The sequence below is a fragment of the Lipomyces doorenjongii genome (genome assembly GCF_038497915.1).
Source record: "Lipomyces doorenjongii strain NRRL Y-27504 unplaced genomic scaffold V1508scaffold_7, whole genome shotgun sequence".
Lineage (NCBI taxonomy): Eukaryota > Fungi > Ascomycota > Lipomycetes > Lipomycetales > Lipomycetaceae > Lipomyces > Lipomyces doorenjongii.
The window spans coordinates 212,544-226,664 of NW_027118074.1; the positions used below are offsets into that span (position 1 = coordinate 212,544).

At 47.7% G+C, this 14,121-nt stretch overlaps 8 protein-coding genes across 8 annotated transcripts; 6 read left to right on the top strand and 2 right to left on the bottom strand.

Annotated features, from left to right (window-relative positions):
• The first annotated feature begins 13 nt into the window (after positions 1-13).
• Positions 14-1,888, top strand: V1508DRAFT_263807 (uncharacterized protein). The gene is made up of 3 exons (XM_066936452.1): positions 14-279; positions 331-446; positions 598-1,888. The coding sequence occupies exons 1-3, from the start codon at positions 271-273 to the stop codon at positions 1,718-1,720; spliced, it is 1,248 nt and encodes a 415-aa protein (XP_066797879.1). The 5' UTR covers positions 14-270; the 3' UTR covers positions 1,721-1,888.
• On the bottom strand, positions 1,729-2,744 carry V1508DRAFT_411456 (uncharacterized protein). Its single transcript, XM_066939474.1, has 2 exons — positions 2,085-2,744; positions 1,729-2,032 (listed from the first exon to the last, which is right to left on the bottom strand). Exons 1-2 carry the CDS (start codon positions 2,548-2,550, stop codon positions 1,845-1,847), a joined length of 654 nt encoding a protein of 217 aa, XP_066797880.1. The 5' UTR covers positions 2,551-2,744; the 3' UTR covers positions 1,729-1,844.
• Positions 2,745-3,049: 305 nt separating this feature from the next.
• V1508DRAFT_411460 (GRASP55/65 PDZ-like domain-containing protein) lies at positions 3,050-4,781 on the top strand. The gene is made up of 3 exons (XM_066939475.1): positions 3,050-3,381; positions 3,486-4,522; positions 4,579-4,781. Exons 1-2 carry the CDS (start codon positions 3,223-3,225, stop codon positions 4,503-4,505), a joined length of 1,179 nt encoding a protein of 392 aa, XP_066797881.1. The 5' UTR covers positions 3,050-3,222; the 3' UTR covers positions 4,506-4,522; positions 4,579-4,781.
• Positions 4,782-5,822: 1,041 nt separating this feature from the next.
• On the top strand, positions 5,823-6,954 carry V1508DRAFT_402534 (RNA cap guanine-N2 methyltransferase-domain-containing protein; the record flags this gene model as incomplete). The annotated part of the gene is made up of 7 exons (XM_066938493.1): positions 5,823-5,888; positions 5,951-6,003; positions 6,058-6,156; positions 6,213-6,444; positions 6,505-6,596; positions 6,647-6,815; positions 6,871-6,954. 7 exons carry the CDS (start codon positions 5,823-5,825, stop codon positions 6,952-6,954), a joined length of 795 nt encoding a protein of 264 aa, XP_066797882.1.
• Positions 6,955-7,773: 819 nt separating this feature from the next.
• On the top strand, positions 7,774-9,051 carry V1508DRAFT_263815 (uncharacterized protein). Its single transcript, XM_066936453.1, has 2 exons — positions 7,774-8,236; positions 8,317-9,051. The coding sequence occupies exons 1-2, from the start codon at positions 7,864-7,866 to the stop codon at positions 8,565-8,567; spliced, it is 624 nt and encodes a 207-aa protein (XP_066797883.1). The 5' UTR covers positions 7,774-7,863; the 3' UTR covers positions 8,568-9,051.
• Positions 9,052-9,170: 119 nt separating this feature from the next.
• On the top strand, positions 9,171-9,867 carry V1508DRAFT_430701 (uncharacterized protein; the record flags this gene model as incomplete). The annotated part of the gene is made up of 5 exons (XM_066941915.1): positions 9,171-9,280; positions 9,341-9,401; positions 9,442-9,499; positions 9,525-9,676; positions 9,775-9,867. The coding sequence occupies 5 exons, from the start codon at positions 9,171-9,173 to the stop codon at positions 9,865-9,867; spliced, it is 474 nt and encodes a 157-aa protein (XP_066797884.1).
• Positions 9,868-10,173: 306 nt separating this feature from the next.
• V1508DRAFT_460003 (uncharacterized protein) lies at positions 10,174-11,666 on the top strand (the record flags this gene model as incomplete). Its single annotated transcript, XM_066942759.1, is given in 6 exon segments — positions 10,174-10,230; positions 10,335-10,465; positions 10,522-10,635; positions 10,655-11,122; positions 11,160-11,370; positions 11,565-11,666. 6 exon segments carry the CDS (start codon positions 10,174-10,176, stop codon positions 11,664-11,666), a joined length of 1,083 nt encoding a protein of 360 aa, XP_066797885.1.
• A 707-nt stretch (positions 11,667-12,373) lies between these two features.
• On the bottom strand, positions 12,374-13,568 carry V1508DRAFT_411482 (uncharacterized protein). The gene has a single exon (XM_066939476.1). The coding sequence runs from the start codon at positions 13,518-13,520 to the stop codon at positions 12,621-12,623; it is 900 nt and encodes a 299-aa protein (XP_066797886.1). The 5' UTR covers positions 13,521-13,568; the 3' UTR covers positions 12,374-12,620.
• Between the last annotated feature and the right edge of the window lie 553 nt (positions 13,569-14,121).

Sequence of the window (14,121 nt, forward strand, 5' to 3'; positions counted from 1 at the left end):
TAACGGCACCCCGGCCGCGTGCACGGATGAGCCGCTCAGGTATCAGTAACATTCTGCCGCACTATCTGTCCCAAATATCACAATCATTTATATATTTCCTTGATCTAAATGTTTGCTTTGCCCATAGCTTCCTTTAGACGAATTTGACTGATTAGGCACGGATCAAGACCCTTGAAAAATAAATTAAGGTTTTTAATGACATCGATGCGTACCCGATGATCCTAACAGAGAAATTTAAAATGTTAGCTACATCCATCACTATTATAGCCGATGCACAGGGTACGTCGTACGAGGAGTAGTATTTAATACTTAATGAAGCTGATAACGAAGCACCTCGACAAGGAAGGTGCTGGTTCAATCCGCTTACAGCCCGAGGAGCCCGCTGATCTATGGCACGCCTACAATCTCATACATACAGGGAACATCCTGAAAGCCAGCACGTTCCGGTAAGTGGTTCAAAATGTTTACATTAATCGGCAGTGATATGACGAGAGGTACAAAATTCGTCGCTTGGTGCATCTTTTTCCGGTGTATCTAGTTCATTGGAAACACTGCACTTTTGCTATGAGCGCAAATACTCACTCTTGACTTCTACAGACGGATAACGAAAGATAAAGATAAAGATTTGGCTGCTGGAGGTACCGGCGCTCCTTCGTCATCTGGCTCGTCTCAGCGTGTCCAACTCACACTAGCCATCACCGTGCAAAAGACAGACTTCGATCCATCTGCCGGAGCCCTGCACGTCTCGGGCCCCGTTGCGGAGGAATCACCTCACGTCAGACTTGGCGCATATCACACCCTCGACCTTGCTCTCCACCGTGCGTTCACGCTCTCAAAGTTGTCCAACGCGCCATGGGACTCAATAGCGTTGCAGACCATCTCTGCGGCATGCGATCCCGCTTCCCGCGCCGAAGTCGGTGCCGTCGTCTTACAACCCGGTCTGGCGAACGTATGCCTCGTCACAGAACACATGACGCTCCTGCGTCAACGAGTCGAAGTTGCGATTCCTCGCAAACGAGCCGCGGATTCTGCGGTCGCACATGACAAAGCTATCACGAGGTTCTACGCGGCTGTGGCGGTAGCCGTGCAAAGACATTTCGACTACGGAATTTTGAAAGCCGTCATTATTGCGTCTCCCGGCTTTTGTGGAGAACAGTTACTAAAATACTTACTTGACACTGCGGGGAAAGATGTTGATACTGGGAGCGCGACGGCGGGGTCTAACAAAATACTGATCCAATCGAAGAATAAGTTTATGCTGGTGCATTGCGCGTCCGGACATATCCATGCTTTAAACGAGGTTTTGCGGTCGCCGGAAGTATTGGCACGGCTAGCAGATACGAAGTTTGCTCGCGAGTCTGCCACACTGGAGAAATTTTTCTGTGTGTTGAATGAGGGTGACGGAATGGGTGGCGTACGAGCATGGTACGGACCGAAACATGTTGCCACGGCTGTTGATCGGGGTGCAGTCAAGACTTTATTAATATCGGATCGACTGTTTAGAAGTGACGACGTAAAGAAGCGGAAGTATTATGTTGCATTGGTCGAGCAAGTTAGGAGTCAGGGCGGTGAGGCACTTGTGTTTTCGAGTTTGCATGAGTCCGGGAAGCAGCTTGACCAGTTTACTGGCATAGCTGCAATCTTGAACTTTCCGATTCCGGAGTTAGAAGACATGTCGGATGACGACGAGCATTATGAGATGCAAATCGAGAAACACTGAATCTGGAACTTATTGGTGTAACAAGCATTGGTGTACATTAACCGACTACCCCTGTACATATAACAGTAATGATCTATATACAAACCCTTCCCACGCTACTTAGTATGTATTAATGCTGATGCGTCTATAACGACGACTCGGTCTCGCTTTCTGCCGGCGAAAAATAGTCCTCCTCGCACTTTCGCTTTACTAGATTCACATACCACAGCTGGCCTTCAGCAGCTCTCAGCGCATCTTGTAGCAGTCCATAGATCAGTCCCAACCGTGCGCCCGACTTGACAGTACTTCTAATCTGAGACTGGGGTAAATTTCCTACATCTAATTAGCCACGTTGTCATGCAGCAATACAACCTAAAGTACTCACGTTGCCTGGCAGCATACAAGAACCCAACAGTTGATGCCCCGGCAACCGTATTCAAAAAATCGACTTGTCCCCTCACCCAATCCAACAACGCCTCGATCCCAAACATAGTGCTCACAAATGCAATCGACCGCACGCCGAATTTGAACGACTCAATCATCCCATCCTTTAAAATAACATAATTCTTCTGTTTGTGATAAAAATACCATCCCTGTACAGTGCCTGGTAGCCGATGCGAATTCTCGGCTAAGTATTTTAACCCTCCGATTTTGGACCCCCGGAATAAGCCGAGAGGGAAGGTCACGATGCCGGTCGCGATTATGAGGAATGGAAGGCGAACGCTGGAATGTGTGCCGAGTCGGTATTTGGGGTCGATAGCCTCGTCGAAGAAGTGCTTCGCCAAAGCTTGTCGGTCATCTTCTGTCATTGGTTGCTCCGGGAGTGGGCTGTGGTCCAATTGATCCGCCATTTGAATTTGTGTAATGTCTACAGTGAGAAATTCTATGTCAGAGTGACAATTCGGACGGAAGAGTGTTTCGAGTCGCCGGATACTCTCGCGTGAACAAAGGTCGAAATTCGTATGAAGTGGGTGCACGCGGCGGCGAGCTTGTGGATCACCAACAAAACCGCCGCGTTGGGAGTTTCACGCTTGAGCCGCTCTAGATTTCCAGATTCATTCGGTCTAGAGTTGGTACGAAGCAACAGGTTGGAATTCAAATTGCATAGCTACCATTGAAGTTTTTTGTTCGAAAGCACTAGCCTGTCTAGGTATGCTTCTTTGTGAACCTGTCGTCGTATTGAGATATTATCGAAGAGTCCACAAAGTAAATTTAGTTCAGGCATGCCTTTTAGTAGATATAACAAATAACGATGTCTTATTAATATTTCAGCGCCAGTGTACTCTTGGCATAGCACATATTTTATTCTATTTTGTTGCGTTCCAGCTGGAGAGATTCGTAAGTCAGTTCACAAGTAAGAGAGGGCTGGTCACACTCGCACGCATCATGCGGCTTCACGCCTACCACCGCATCAGTTGAATTGACCATTCCCCTCTCGCATCCTGCAATTGTCCACACAGTCAGTTTGCCATCTCCATCTTACATACATCGGGCATATATCCGCACCAATACGCGCATTTATAATGGGTAATGAGCAATCACTGCAACAAAGTGCCTCCACGAATGTCCTGCTCAACTCTTATGGCTTCCAAGTGCTCAACGTCGCCGACAAATCGCTTGCCAAGGAATACGGCTTCGAATCTTTTTTCGATTTTATATGTGGTATAAACGGTCACCAAATTGTAAGTGGGATAATAGCATTGTCGTTGTGGTTGTCCTTGTAGGATCGCATGTCGATGTCTAGGATTCGGTGATAGTAAGGGAGACTTATTGACATTTTGTGTAGGAAGACGGCAACGCGGCTCTGTTTGCCCAAGAAATACGGAACTGTGCCGGACGATCAGTTAGATTTGCCGTTGTTAGCGCCAAAGGTCAAAAACTACGTGAAATCCTAATTCCGCTTCCATCTGTGTCGGAGGAGTCGAAAGTGCAGCTCGGATTATCGCTGCAATGGGCCCCGCTTGCATTAACCGACATTATATTCCACGTTCTTGACGTACAGGCAGACTCACCTGCATATAATGCCGGACTACAGGCCGATTCAGATTATATTATTGGAATTGAAGGGCATAAGTTATTGTACGAAGATGCGCTGGGAGAAATATTGGAGGGGAATGTGAACAAAGAACTCACGCTACAAGTGTACAATCACGATTATAATACTGTCCGATTAACTACTATTGTACCTGATCGTTCGTGGGGCGGAGACGGTGTACTGGGCTGTGGGATTGGCTTCGGATTTCTTCATCGGCTGCCAGAATGGAATAGCCGAATCCCAATTCCTGGCGAGACTATTTTCTCAGCCGAAGACGACGATGAATACGAGAACCCTGAAGTACAAGAACAGAGTGTGAAGCAGACTACAAGTGCAGCTACGCTCCCATTAACGCAGACCGAGCTATTGCTCAAGCATATGCATATTGACGACCAAGAAATGTCAAAGACTGCAATGGAGCCGAAGGCGACGTCACCGCCGCTCACTACAGTGTCACCTACATCTCCTGGAGGAATGTCATCTATGCTGCCAGCGTATATGCGCCGGAAACACCACTACGCGATCGGCAATCAGACATCAGTTTCCGCACCAAATCGAGAACTTGACGCCTATTTTGACGAACAGGAACGTATCAGCAAAGAGATTGACTATCACAGTCAACCATCAAAAGCGATAAGTATACCGCCTCCACCACCTAAGGATTCCGAAATTCGGAGGAAGAGCGACATTGAGAGCGAACACAGTAAAGCAGAAGAGCAGGAATCTTCGGAAGGCGCCCAGGCGAAGGAGTCGGATGATGACATAGACTAAGTTTGATTGATGTATAATTAAGTGCTCTTATTTAATTTATGGTCTGATTCCATATAGCTAATACTCAATGCAGTCCTATTACGTTGCGCCGTAGACCGCAATTAAATAAGATTGTCACTGGTAAATGTTGTAACTGTGGACAATCACCTGAGCACTATAAGGATCGCACATTCCAAGAAAGTACCTACACAAATTGAGTCAATGAAAACATACCATAGCGCGCTATATCAAGTCTAGCGCTAGGACAAAAGCAGTTGTGTGGCCAGCTGAGGCACCCCAAGTGGTCGTTACCGACGTAGAGAAGGCTCTCACGAAGGCTCTACACGACTAAAAAAAAAATTCCAAACGGCTATCAAGCAGCTATGCGTAATACCCCTTGCTGACGAGTTTGATAACTTTCATTAAAAGTGTTACGAAAATTGCCAGTTCAGTGGATATTGAGGAAGAAAGAGCGGAAAACACCTCAAGCACAAGTTTACGATGCAAGCATTTCTTAACCACTGGTTGGCATTGTGACAAATCAGCACAAATTGATGCATCCACGGAGGGAACTTTGGGATTTGTACAACATGGCGAGTTGAAGGAAGCAATTGATACATGAAAGCTGCGTTAACATCATCTTCTGAAACACGATTGGAGATACTTCTCCAAATCGGGACTGAGAAATTGTGAAACTTGTGTTTCCCACAGGTACCGTAGATTGTGTGCGCAGAAGTTGCAAGTTAACTGCTTAGCAGGAGGAGAGTAAAGACAACAAATGCAGCTTTACAACTATTAACGGTTATCTTTTGCCATGTTCACATCATATCGAGCTTGACTTATTTCTTGATGTTATTTAGCCTTGCTATTGCCTGCACTGAGCATCACTAGGCAGCAGAGTGTATACATACAACGGATCAACAATCGAGATAAGAACGATGCCGCATCCGACGACGATGAAGCGTTTGGCCACGACGACCGCGATACCGCTCTGGAAGTGATGTGGGCCTACGTACTCTCACTTTTTGTAAGTATGAAAAGCGAAGAGATCCGCGGAAACAGTGGATCTGACATTTAAGCAGCTTTAAATTAGCGAATAGAGCCGCTCGGTAAAGTCAAAATTGAGTGGCTTGTCGTGGCTGTGCAATAATTCTGTGGCGGCAACACAATTGACTGGTAATAAAGTCTTCCAACGCTAGTTCCAAAGAGGAATGGTTGGATTACAGGGAAATTCTGCCAGGAACTGTTCGTCATGCCCGTCGACGAATGTTAGCAGCATATTGATTGGTATATGTGTGTATGTTCGTCAATTGAAACTGCTCTTACAGGATCCTTGACATGCAATCTTCTGAGAACAGTATCGGCGATGATATCGACCTGCAGCCATATGACGATGGCGCAGATGTGAGTACCATTATCCCGCAAGCTAAAATCGAGAAAGGTGCTCGGTGTATTAATGCTGATAGATTTGGGATCAAGTAGCGTTTACGGCAAGGACAATACCGAATGGTTTGAAGAAGTATGCCATGTTGAGACTACGGAGTGAAGAAGTAGGAACTAATGACACCTGCAGATATTGGAAGCAACGGTTTGCACTCTTTTCAAAGTTTTCTGAGGGTATTTGGATGAATGAGCAGTCGTGGTACAGCGTTACGCCTGAAATTATCGCAAAGTGCGGTTTGAATGGTCATTAGTGGACATAGGGACGAGAGCTGACGTTGCATACAGAAATATTGCGGACCATATCTACAATAATTGTAGACCGTCGGTCGTGTTAGATGCGTTTTGTGGTGCCGGAGGAAACACGATTCAACTTGCGTTACTAGTCGACAGGGTTATTGCGATTGAGAAAGATCCAGTTACAATTCGTTGCGCAAAGCATAATGCGGAGATTTATGGCGTGGCAGACAAAATCGAGTTCATTGAAGGTGATTTCTTCGAGTACGCTCCATATGTGGAGGTATGTCTTATTGCTTTTTATGGGGAAGGATTGAAACTTAGACCTGACGGATTATAACAGGCGGATGTTGTTTTCTTGAGTCCGCCGTGGGGAGGACCTCACTATCTCTTTCAAGATGTATTTGACCTTCATGCGATGGAGCCATATGATTTGTAAGTACGCCCTATATATCAGTCTTTAGTGGATTCTCTGATGTGGTAAGGACATCTATTATGAGCGCCAGCCGTCCGATTTCTCCCCACATTGCCGTGTATTTGCCCCGCAATTCAAATATTGAACAGGTTCGCGAACCGGTAGAGAATTATGAAGATCAGGAAGTCGACGATAGTACCGTTCTCATTTCATATTTGCATGTACGCGGGAAATGCAAGGTCGGTGATTCTTTCGGTGTAGTATTTATTTACGAATGTGCTAAAGCGAATGTAGGCCATCTGCGCGTACTACGGAGCGCTGGCAGTCCCATCGTCTATGGAATATGCCTTACTCCCTCCAGCGTCCGCCGATGCATAATCTGTCAACGATATGTTAAACGAATGGACGATAACTCCGTTGCGGAGATGTCAGACCGATCTGACGGATTTAACCATGGCTCCACATGGCTCGATTTCGATTATATAGCTGTAGTTGTCCATGTCGATGATTCGGGCGCGATCTGCGTAGTCCTTGACTGTGTTGTATGGTCCGGAAGTAGTAGGATCTGCCTTATACGGCGCGTGCCGACGACTTGACTATGAAGCAGACATAGCCTTACTTCGGACAGTGTCTTACGTTGTCTGTCTATTGTCGGCACCTAACACATATTTTACGGTTCCTTGAATAAGTCGCTGATTGATTGCCTGTTGCAGACGGTAGTCGAGCCGTTTGGGCACTAGTTACCATTATAGTAGAGCCGGGTGGAATAGATTTGAGTGGAAACTGTAAGAAACTGTGGTCGCGATAAGTAGCGCGGACAATAGTGTTCTGGGTTATAAATTGCACCAGATTTAGTTGATAATAAATCACTCACATAAGGTTCATAGTACAAAGCTTAACCACCGTCACTAATTGTAGGCGAGGTAGCTAATTAAACCGAAATAGGGTTAGTACCTGGCGCTATTACAGGAATAGCCTAGCGCATAGAGAACAAAGTAGGGGGTGGTCCAGGCACATGCTGCACCTCTTGACGTCACAATGTTTGATGTTCGTGGTACGCGACCGACATCACGTACCGATTGCAGAACTCGATAATCAGCTGGCATATTTCCGTACAAGTGGGACTAGAAAATATATTAGTAGATGTAACCAATCTCACAGTTTAGCAGGGGAAATTGAGCGCGTGTCGGAAGAGTACCACGAGCGCGCTGGCGGTGTCCATGGTGTACATCGACATGCGCAGGAGGGACGCCGCTACAGCCAACGGTACAGACCACCAAGCATTTTATGTTCACATCAGACACCGGAAACACGACAGCCTTGCACGTACACAAATATCATCTCTCTCTTGAGACTCCATCTTCTCGCCATTTAACCTATCCGCGATCCGCCCGCTATCCAATTAATTATCCATTGTTCGTCTACTTAAATTCTACCTTGCAATCTGCTCAAAATTTTTCAGCACTATGGTTCCAGACTCTGTTGACGAGCGTATCCTTGAGGAGCACCTGCTCCGCGACAAATTCTATAATGTCGACTACACCAGCATGTCCTCCTCTGTCACCTCGCGATCCACTTCGTCCTCGCTCCATGCCAAACTCGGCTATGTCTATGACTTCTTCGTCTTCGTCCTCGTCCTTCTTCTCGCAGGCGCTGCCCTGTACGTTGTGCTCAGAGGTAACACATGCAAACTCTTGTCAATGCATACATTAACAACGCGACTGACTCTTCTCGCCGCAGCACTTGTCCTCGTTCGAAGGAAATGTCAAGCTGGCTCCACCTTGCTTCCTTTATCAGCATCAACTCCGGTTACCTCCGGCACTGCCTCCTTCCCATCCAGTGCGGCTGCCTCGCCGTCGCTGTCATCACCCTTATCTTCCTTCTTCGGCAATGGAAGCGCCAATAAAGAAAAGAGTGTCGGAAAGCAGGGCAACACTTTTGACAAGTTGATTTCAAAAATGCAAGGTGAAGAGCGACTTCGCCAGGACTAGTTTTGATAGCATTGATATTGTGCATACGAGCAGCGCTAAATCAACGGCAGATTGCAGGCGTAAGGGCTTTATACATTATCCTTTATTTTCAATTAACGGATCAGGTTGGAATTTTCGTGCGGACGTATGCTGGAAAACGGTCCGTCGAAAAGGCGTATAAACTTAACAGCAAACTTGACAAGTTTTACCCCCAATCTACCGCTACGACCTTAAATTGTTGTGTTTGGAAATTGCATTGTTTGGTGGGATTCGCTATTTTTATGTGATTTGCATGCGTTATAATTTGGTTATGAGTCTGTACATATTTGCTTTTGCATACACTTTCTTTGTAATTGGTTTGTTTATAGGTAATTTGAATTGTCCTTTCAGTACAAGAGTAAAAAAGTCGAATAGAGCATTGGCTTTGTACTAACTGATCGTAACTGTGTTAGTAAAATAGACGAGTCGTTGGTTTACTAAGTATTTTATCGGAGTTCAATTCTGCTCGTCATTTTGTTCCCGCGTTCCCGAGTATTATATGCCTAATAAATCACGCGCATCCGGAACGAAATTGAGCCCTAGACAGTCCCCAGATTGATTTATTTGTATGACACTAACGCAATTATGGTCGACTGTCGGACGTATTTGGCAGAAAGTATATCTACCTATGAGCCCTATTTTTTGCTATTTTTGTCTGATTTACTTTTTGGATTTGCGAAAGCAGCCACCCAGTTGTATGTGTACCGGAAGATCCGGCCATTTGCTCTACTTTGGCTATGCAATGCTCACAATAGGCACACGGATCCAATGCGGAGTCTTCAATCTGACTATGCACCCGGCAATCCTCGTCGTCGCGTTAGTCTTACAGGGCGTGCGAATCGGCTGTACATTTCAGACGACCCTTGTCGCATTACAAGCCAACAGTGCAAAATCAGACCGCGCAATTAATCTCCGTACGCGGCCTGCTTCGCTCCCTAGGCGGCACAGTCGGCTTAGCTATCGCGTCGGCACTACTGTCTAACGTGTTACTGAAAAATATTCCGACAGATTTACCACCCGATGTTCGTGCCTTGATGGAACACTCGGTGTACGCTAGGCTTGTTATGACTTCGTTGTCGTATGATCCGAAGGTGATGGTCGCCCATGCATACATGATTCCTATCGCGCTGTTTTCATTTTCTTTGTGCCGTGTATGGCGCTATCGTTAGCTGCGTGCTTGATGGTTAAGGACACTGGTCTCGAACGCCAGGATGAGAAACTACAGGGAAAGGTAGACGAGCCTAACAAGGCTCAGGACGATGTTCATACTGTGAATCCATGATATAGAGGTCGCATTTAATCTGGGGATGCTGAGGAAGGTACAAAAGTGAATGTGACGGTAAGAGTATAGAAAAAACTCAGGTTTAGCAAGTACCGCATTACTTTTGGAGGGACAGTATGTTGTTTTCTTGCATAACTGGAATTGGGTTTAAATATCTCGAACGGTTGTTCATACACTGATACACATGTCGCACGAACGCGCTACAATACGGACAGCACGACCTAAAAATATATACTCAGCTTCTCAGCATATTATTTTCCGCATCAGTATATGCTACGACTTCTGGACTAAACCATATGTATATCTATGTGGGCGTCGTCGCTGGTAACTGAGCCGCAGCTGCAAGACAGGCTGACGTTCGTGGTAAGCGATATCGGGACACGGAATTACCCGGCGTTTAACATGCGCCGCTAACTAGCTGTCGCCGAGGATCCGGACCCCTCAAACAGCAGTTAACCCCGCGACAGTGCCTTTCCAAATTTGGGTCCAGCTCATTTATTTCGATCGATCCAGGACTTACCGATCTGGTTCTAGGCGTGCGTGCGGAGTTGACGTGGCCACGTCTCCCGGATGGAAGAGTTGATGTGGACGCCCGACAGTGAGTTTGAGCAATACCTAATCAGTTTGTTTTTGTTCTGACATGGTATGTGTTAGGACCATGCCTATCTTCGGAAACGACCGCCAATGCGACTTCTCAGTTTCTTCCGCGTCCTGGCATGTCGTGTGCCTGGACAGCCTGTACAAAGTGAGGGCGAACATTGACGCTCCGTACGACTCGTCGTTGTAGACGAATGAGTATTCGTCCAATATCACTTCTTGGCCGGTACCATGGGAACCAACTTACCGCGTGTGATGGGTGCATTCCGGACATTCTTACATCCTCGAGGAAGGTGATCGTTATGCAGCATCGCATTCCGGAGTCAGCAATTTCGTTTTATATGGATTGTATGGCTCTGGCATGGGGTGTTGATCCGGTCATCCGACGAAAGGTACTCACTCCTGTAGTGCTGCATCCGATGAAGGTTGTCACCAGCTATAACGGTAGTAACCTCCTGGCCTGCACGCTCGTTAGTACCTATGTGGAAAACTTCGACAACGTACAAGGTCGCAGCACGATGCCAATCGTTGTCTTTACGACTCGAGCGGACCACGCGGCTCAGGTTCTGAGCATTCTCCGGAACGTGGCCAAGGATAGGTTCCGGGCCCACGCCGAAAGTCGAATCAAAGCCGTCTGGGCAGGCATACAAGGGGACGGGTGGGTGCGTGAGTTCCTTGCCCGACCAAACGCGAAGGTCGACCGAGGTGGACGTGCTAGTCACAACGAGTGTGCTTCAGGCTGGCCATAGCCTCGACCGGTACTTCCGTGTCTCGTTCGACTTTCTCTTTCTTGGCGTCCTGTCGTTCCGCGAGGAGCTTCAGTTTATATCGAGGCTCAGATATCTCGGTAGAAACGACATGGCCGAGTTCAAGTATGGTTGGATCCCGGACGGGAAAGTCGGAAGGGTACTGAGGGTCGCGAGCGTGGAGGATTCGATCTGAAGCCACTGGTCAGATCGATGTGCATTGTGAAGTGCATAAGCTCCCCAGAGCGAGTCCACACCTGGAGGAGGCCCTTTGCAGAAGATCAATGGGAGGCAGTGGACGCGAAGTACACTCGCCTACTCGCCGAAATTCAGGCGGAGACGATGACGGCGTAGGAATCGGCGGATGACGAAGGGCCGCTGGATGACGATGATGACGAATGGGGGTTCGATGACGATGATGACGAAGAGTGGGACGTAGTTCTTGGAGTTGTTTAGCTCAGGCGCTATAAATTGTATGATATTTCGATAGATCGGTAAATATAAATAATTAATTGTATATTTTAATTGTCAAAATATATTTTGATTCAGTATAGTATATTTTGATTCAATATATTTTGACTGTTGTGTGTTCAATTTGGATCAGTTTGCAGCCTACGAGTTGCGGACTAGCAGCAAGGACTTTTGTGAAAGGACTACAAGTCGTGAGAAACCGCTTCCGTCGCAGAGTCTGTTAAGTGCTTAGATACAGCTAAGGCACACAAACCAACAATATGTATCGAATAAACAATGTCTAGTACACTGCCACATATACATATACTCGAATATTGACTTTTTTTTTGTCTCCTTTTCAATCCCGTCCTTAGTACCGCCATAATAGCAGCTCAGCATATATTTTTTTTACTCTTCAATGGCGTCATTTTCGGAAATCAGTCCAACCGGATTGGATTCGGCGTAGTTCAATCTACTGTGTATGATAAGAGAAGCACAAGTTATGACGTTGGTTGTTGCAACAGATCAGCCAAGGAAATCAGAATCATCGTATCACACCGCACGGTTCGTGTGTACGTACACAGGGAAACGTGCAGTGTGCGCATGATTCTTTTGTGAACTACACAGTGAAATGTGTCGTGTGTACACCTGGGTCTGTAGACAATTGCATTCACATTATAACATTAAACATTAAAGAATATATAATATAATACATACAAGAAAAAAATTAAACATCACATTAAATATTAAAAATATAAAAAATTAATTACACATTACACATTACACTAAAAACATTAAAAACAAAGTACATACCCCTCAAAGGCCACAACCTACACGACCAATAACGCGCCGGGACAGGTGGAGGCCGCACCCTCACGGCAGACAAGAAGTCCCGGGACTCCACGTCGGACGGGAACAAGCACGGCACCCGCGTCAGCATCCCCTGGTCGAATCCTTCCATCATCTGGTAAAAGCCGGCCTGATACCGTGAAGGCGGTAGACCAGCGATCCCAAGATCCACGGCACCAGAAGCCAAAGGCCCAGGTACTGGGACCGGCTCGCACTGTCCAGGACGTCAACAACATGCGTCCGGAAATCGTCCCTGACGAGTTCCCAGACCTCCCGCGCCCATTCGCGATCAAACATCGCAAAAGCCTCAAATTCCAACGGACTATTGGCTGGGACGGTGCGGACATCCCTGGGCCCCACCATGTGCAGTACGTGAAATTGCACGAACTCCCTCATCCCTCTCTGAACTTCATCCTGCCAGTCGTCCTCAGAGAATTCAGGAGAGATCAACTCCGCGCTGTCGATCCCAATCGGCAACCACGGAAACTGCACATTCTGCGTCCTTTTGGATGCCGCATATAGCTGACAATCCTTTAGGAACCGCCCCACTCTCGGCACCTCATCGACGTTCCCATTCTTCAAAGCGGGCGCCGACAGGGACGCCACTTGGGTAGTGCCCACCAACCTGGTGCGCGAACGTTTCGTCCAGCACGGGCGACTGCTGGATCTCGTCCTGCACCACCAGTGTTGCAGTGACCGGACCACGGGCGGATGCACCCCCCCGCCGGCTCCTTTCTGTCCAAGTACCTGCACCGCAAGTGTTGCAGTGACCGGACCACGGGCGGATGCACCCCCCCGCCGGCTCCTTTCTGTCCAAGTACCTGCACCGCAGGTACTCCCGGCGATCAGGCGCCGGCCCACGGCGCGAGGCGCGCCCCGACGTCCAGCTACTACAGCCCGGCGGTGGTAGTCGCGGAGGTGCCGGCGAAGCGTGCCGGTACTCGCAAGCGAGAGATCGCAAAGCCGCAAATGAGTTCTACCTATCTTCGGAAACGACCGCCGATGCGACATCTCAGTTTCTTCCGCGTCCTGGCATGACTCAGCATACTACAGTTCCGCCCGCAAGATGAGTCTGTTTTTAAAAGACAAGCTCTAGATCGTGGCATTGATGTTCATTCAATGGCAACCACGCTCCCGACATTCAAAACGGCGCAGGTTGCCCAGTACCTGCATCATGCACGCGTATCCCTTTCTGCTTTTCCCATCCTTTTCGAGCATTACAAAGGCCCCTGCGCTGGAAAACCTACTGTCGAGAGCAGAAGGCTCTCCACAGTATTTGCATTCGCGTTAAGGGAAACAAACAGGCCAAGAAAGAGGATGTCGTGGTGGCGTACGGTGCTGGTCAGTTTGGGTCGACGATGAAGGGAAAGCGTGCTGCTCCGGTTAAGAAGTTGCGCAAGTTCCTCCGGCGGTATGTCACTGTGGTGCCAGTCGACGAGTATCGAACGAGTCGAGTCTGCTCCAAACACAACGAGGAGCACAGAGAGAGGACGGGTCTTGGGGAGGAAGAGGATGAGGGTGGAAGAAATTTCAGTAGCAAAGGCGGACCTAATTCATATCCGCGCACAAGGCAATGCAAACGGAGACAACGGACCATCTCTCCATCCTGTAT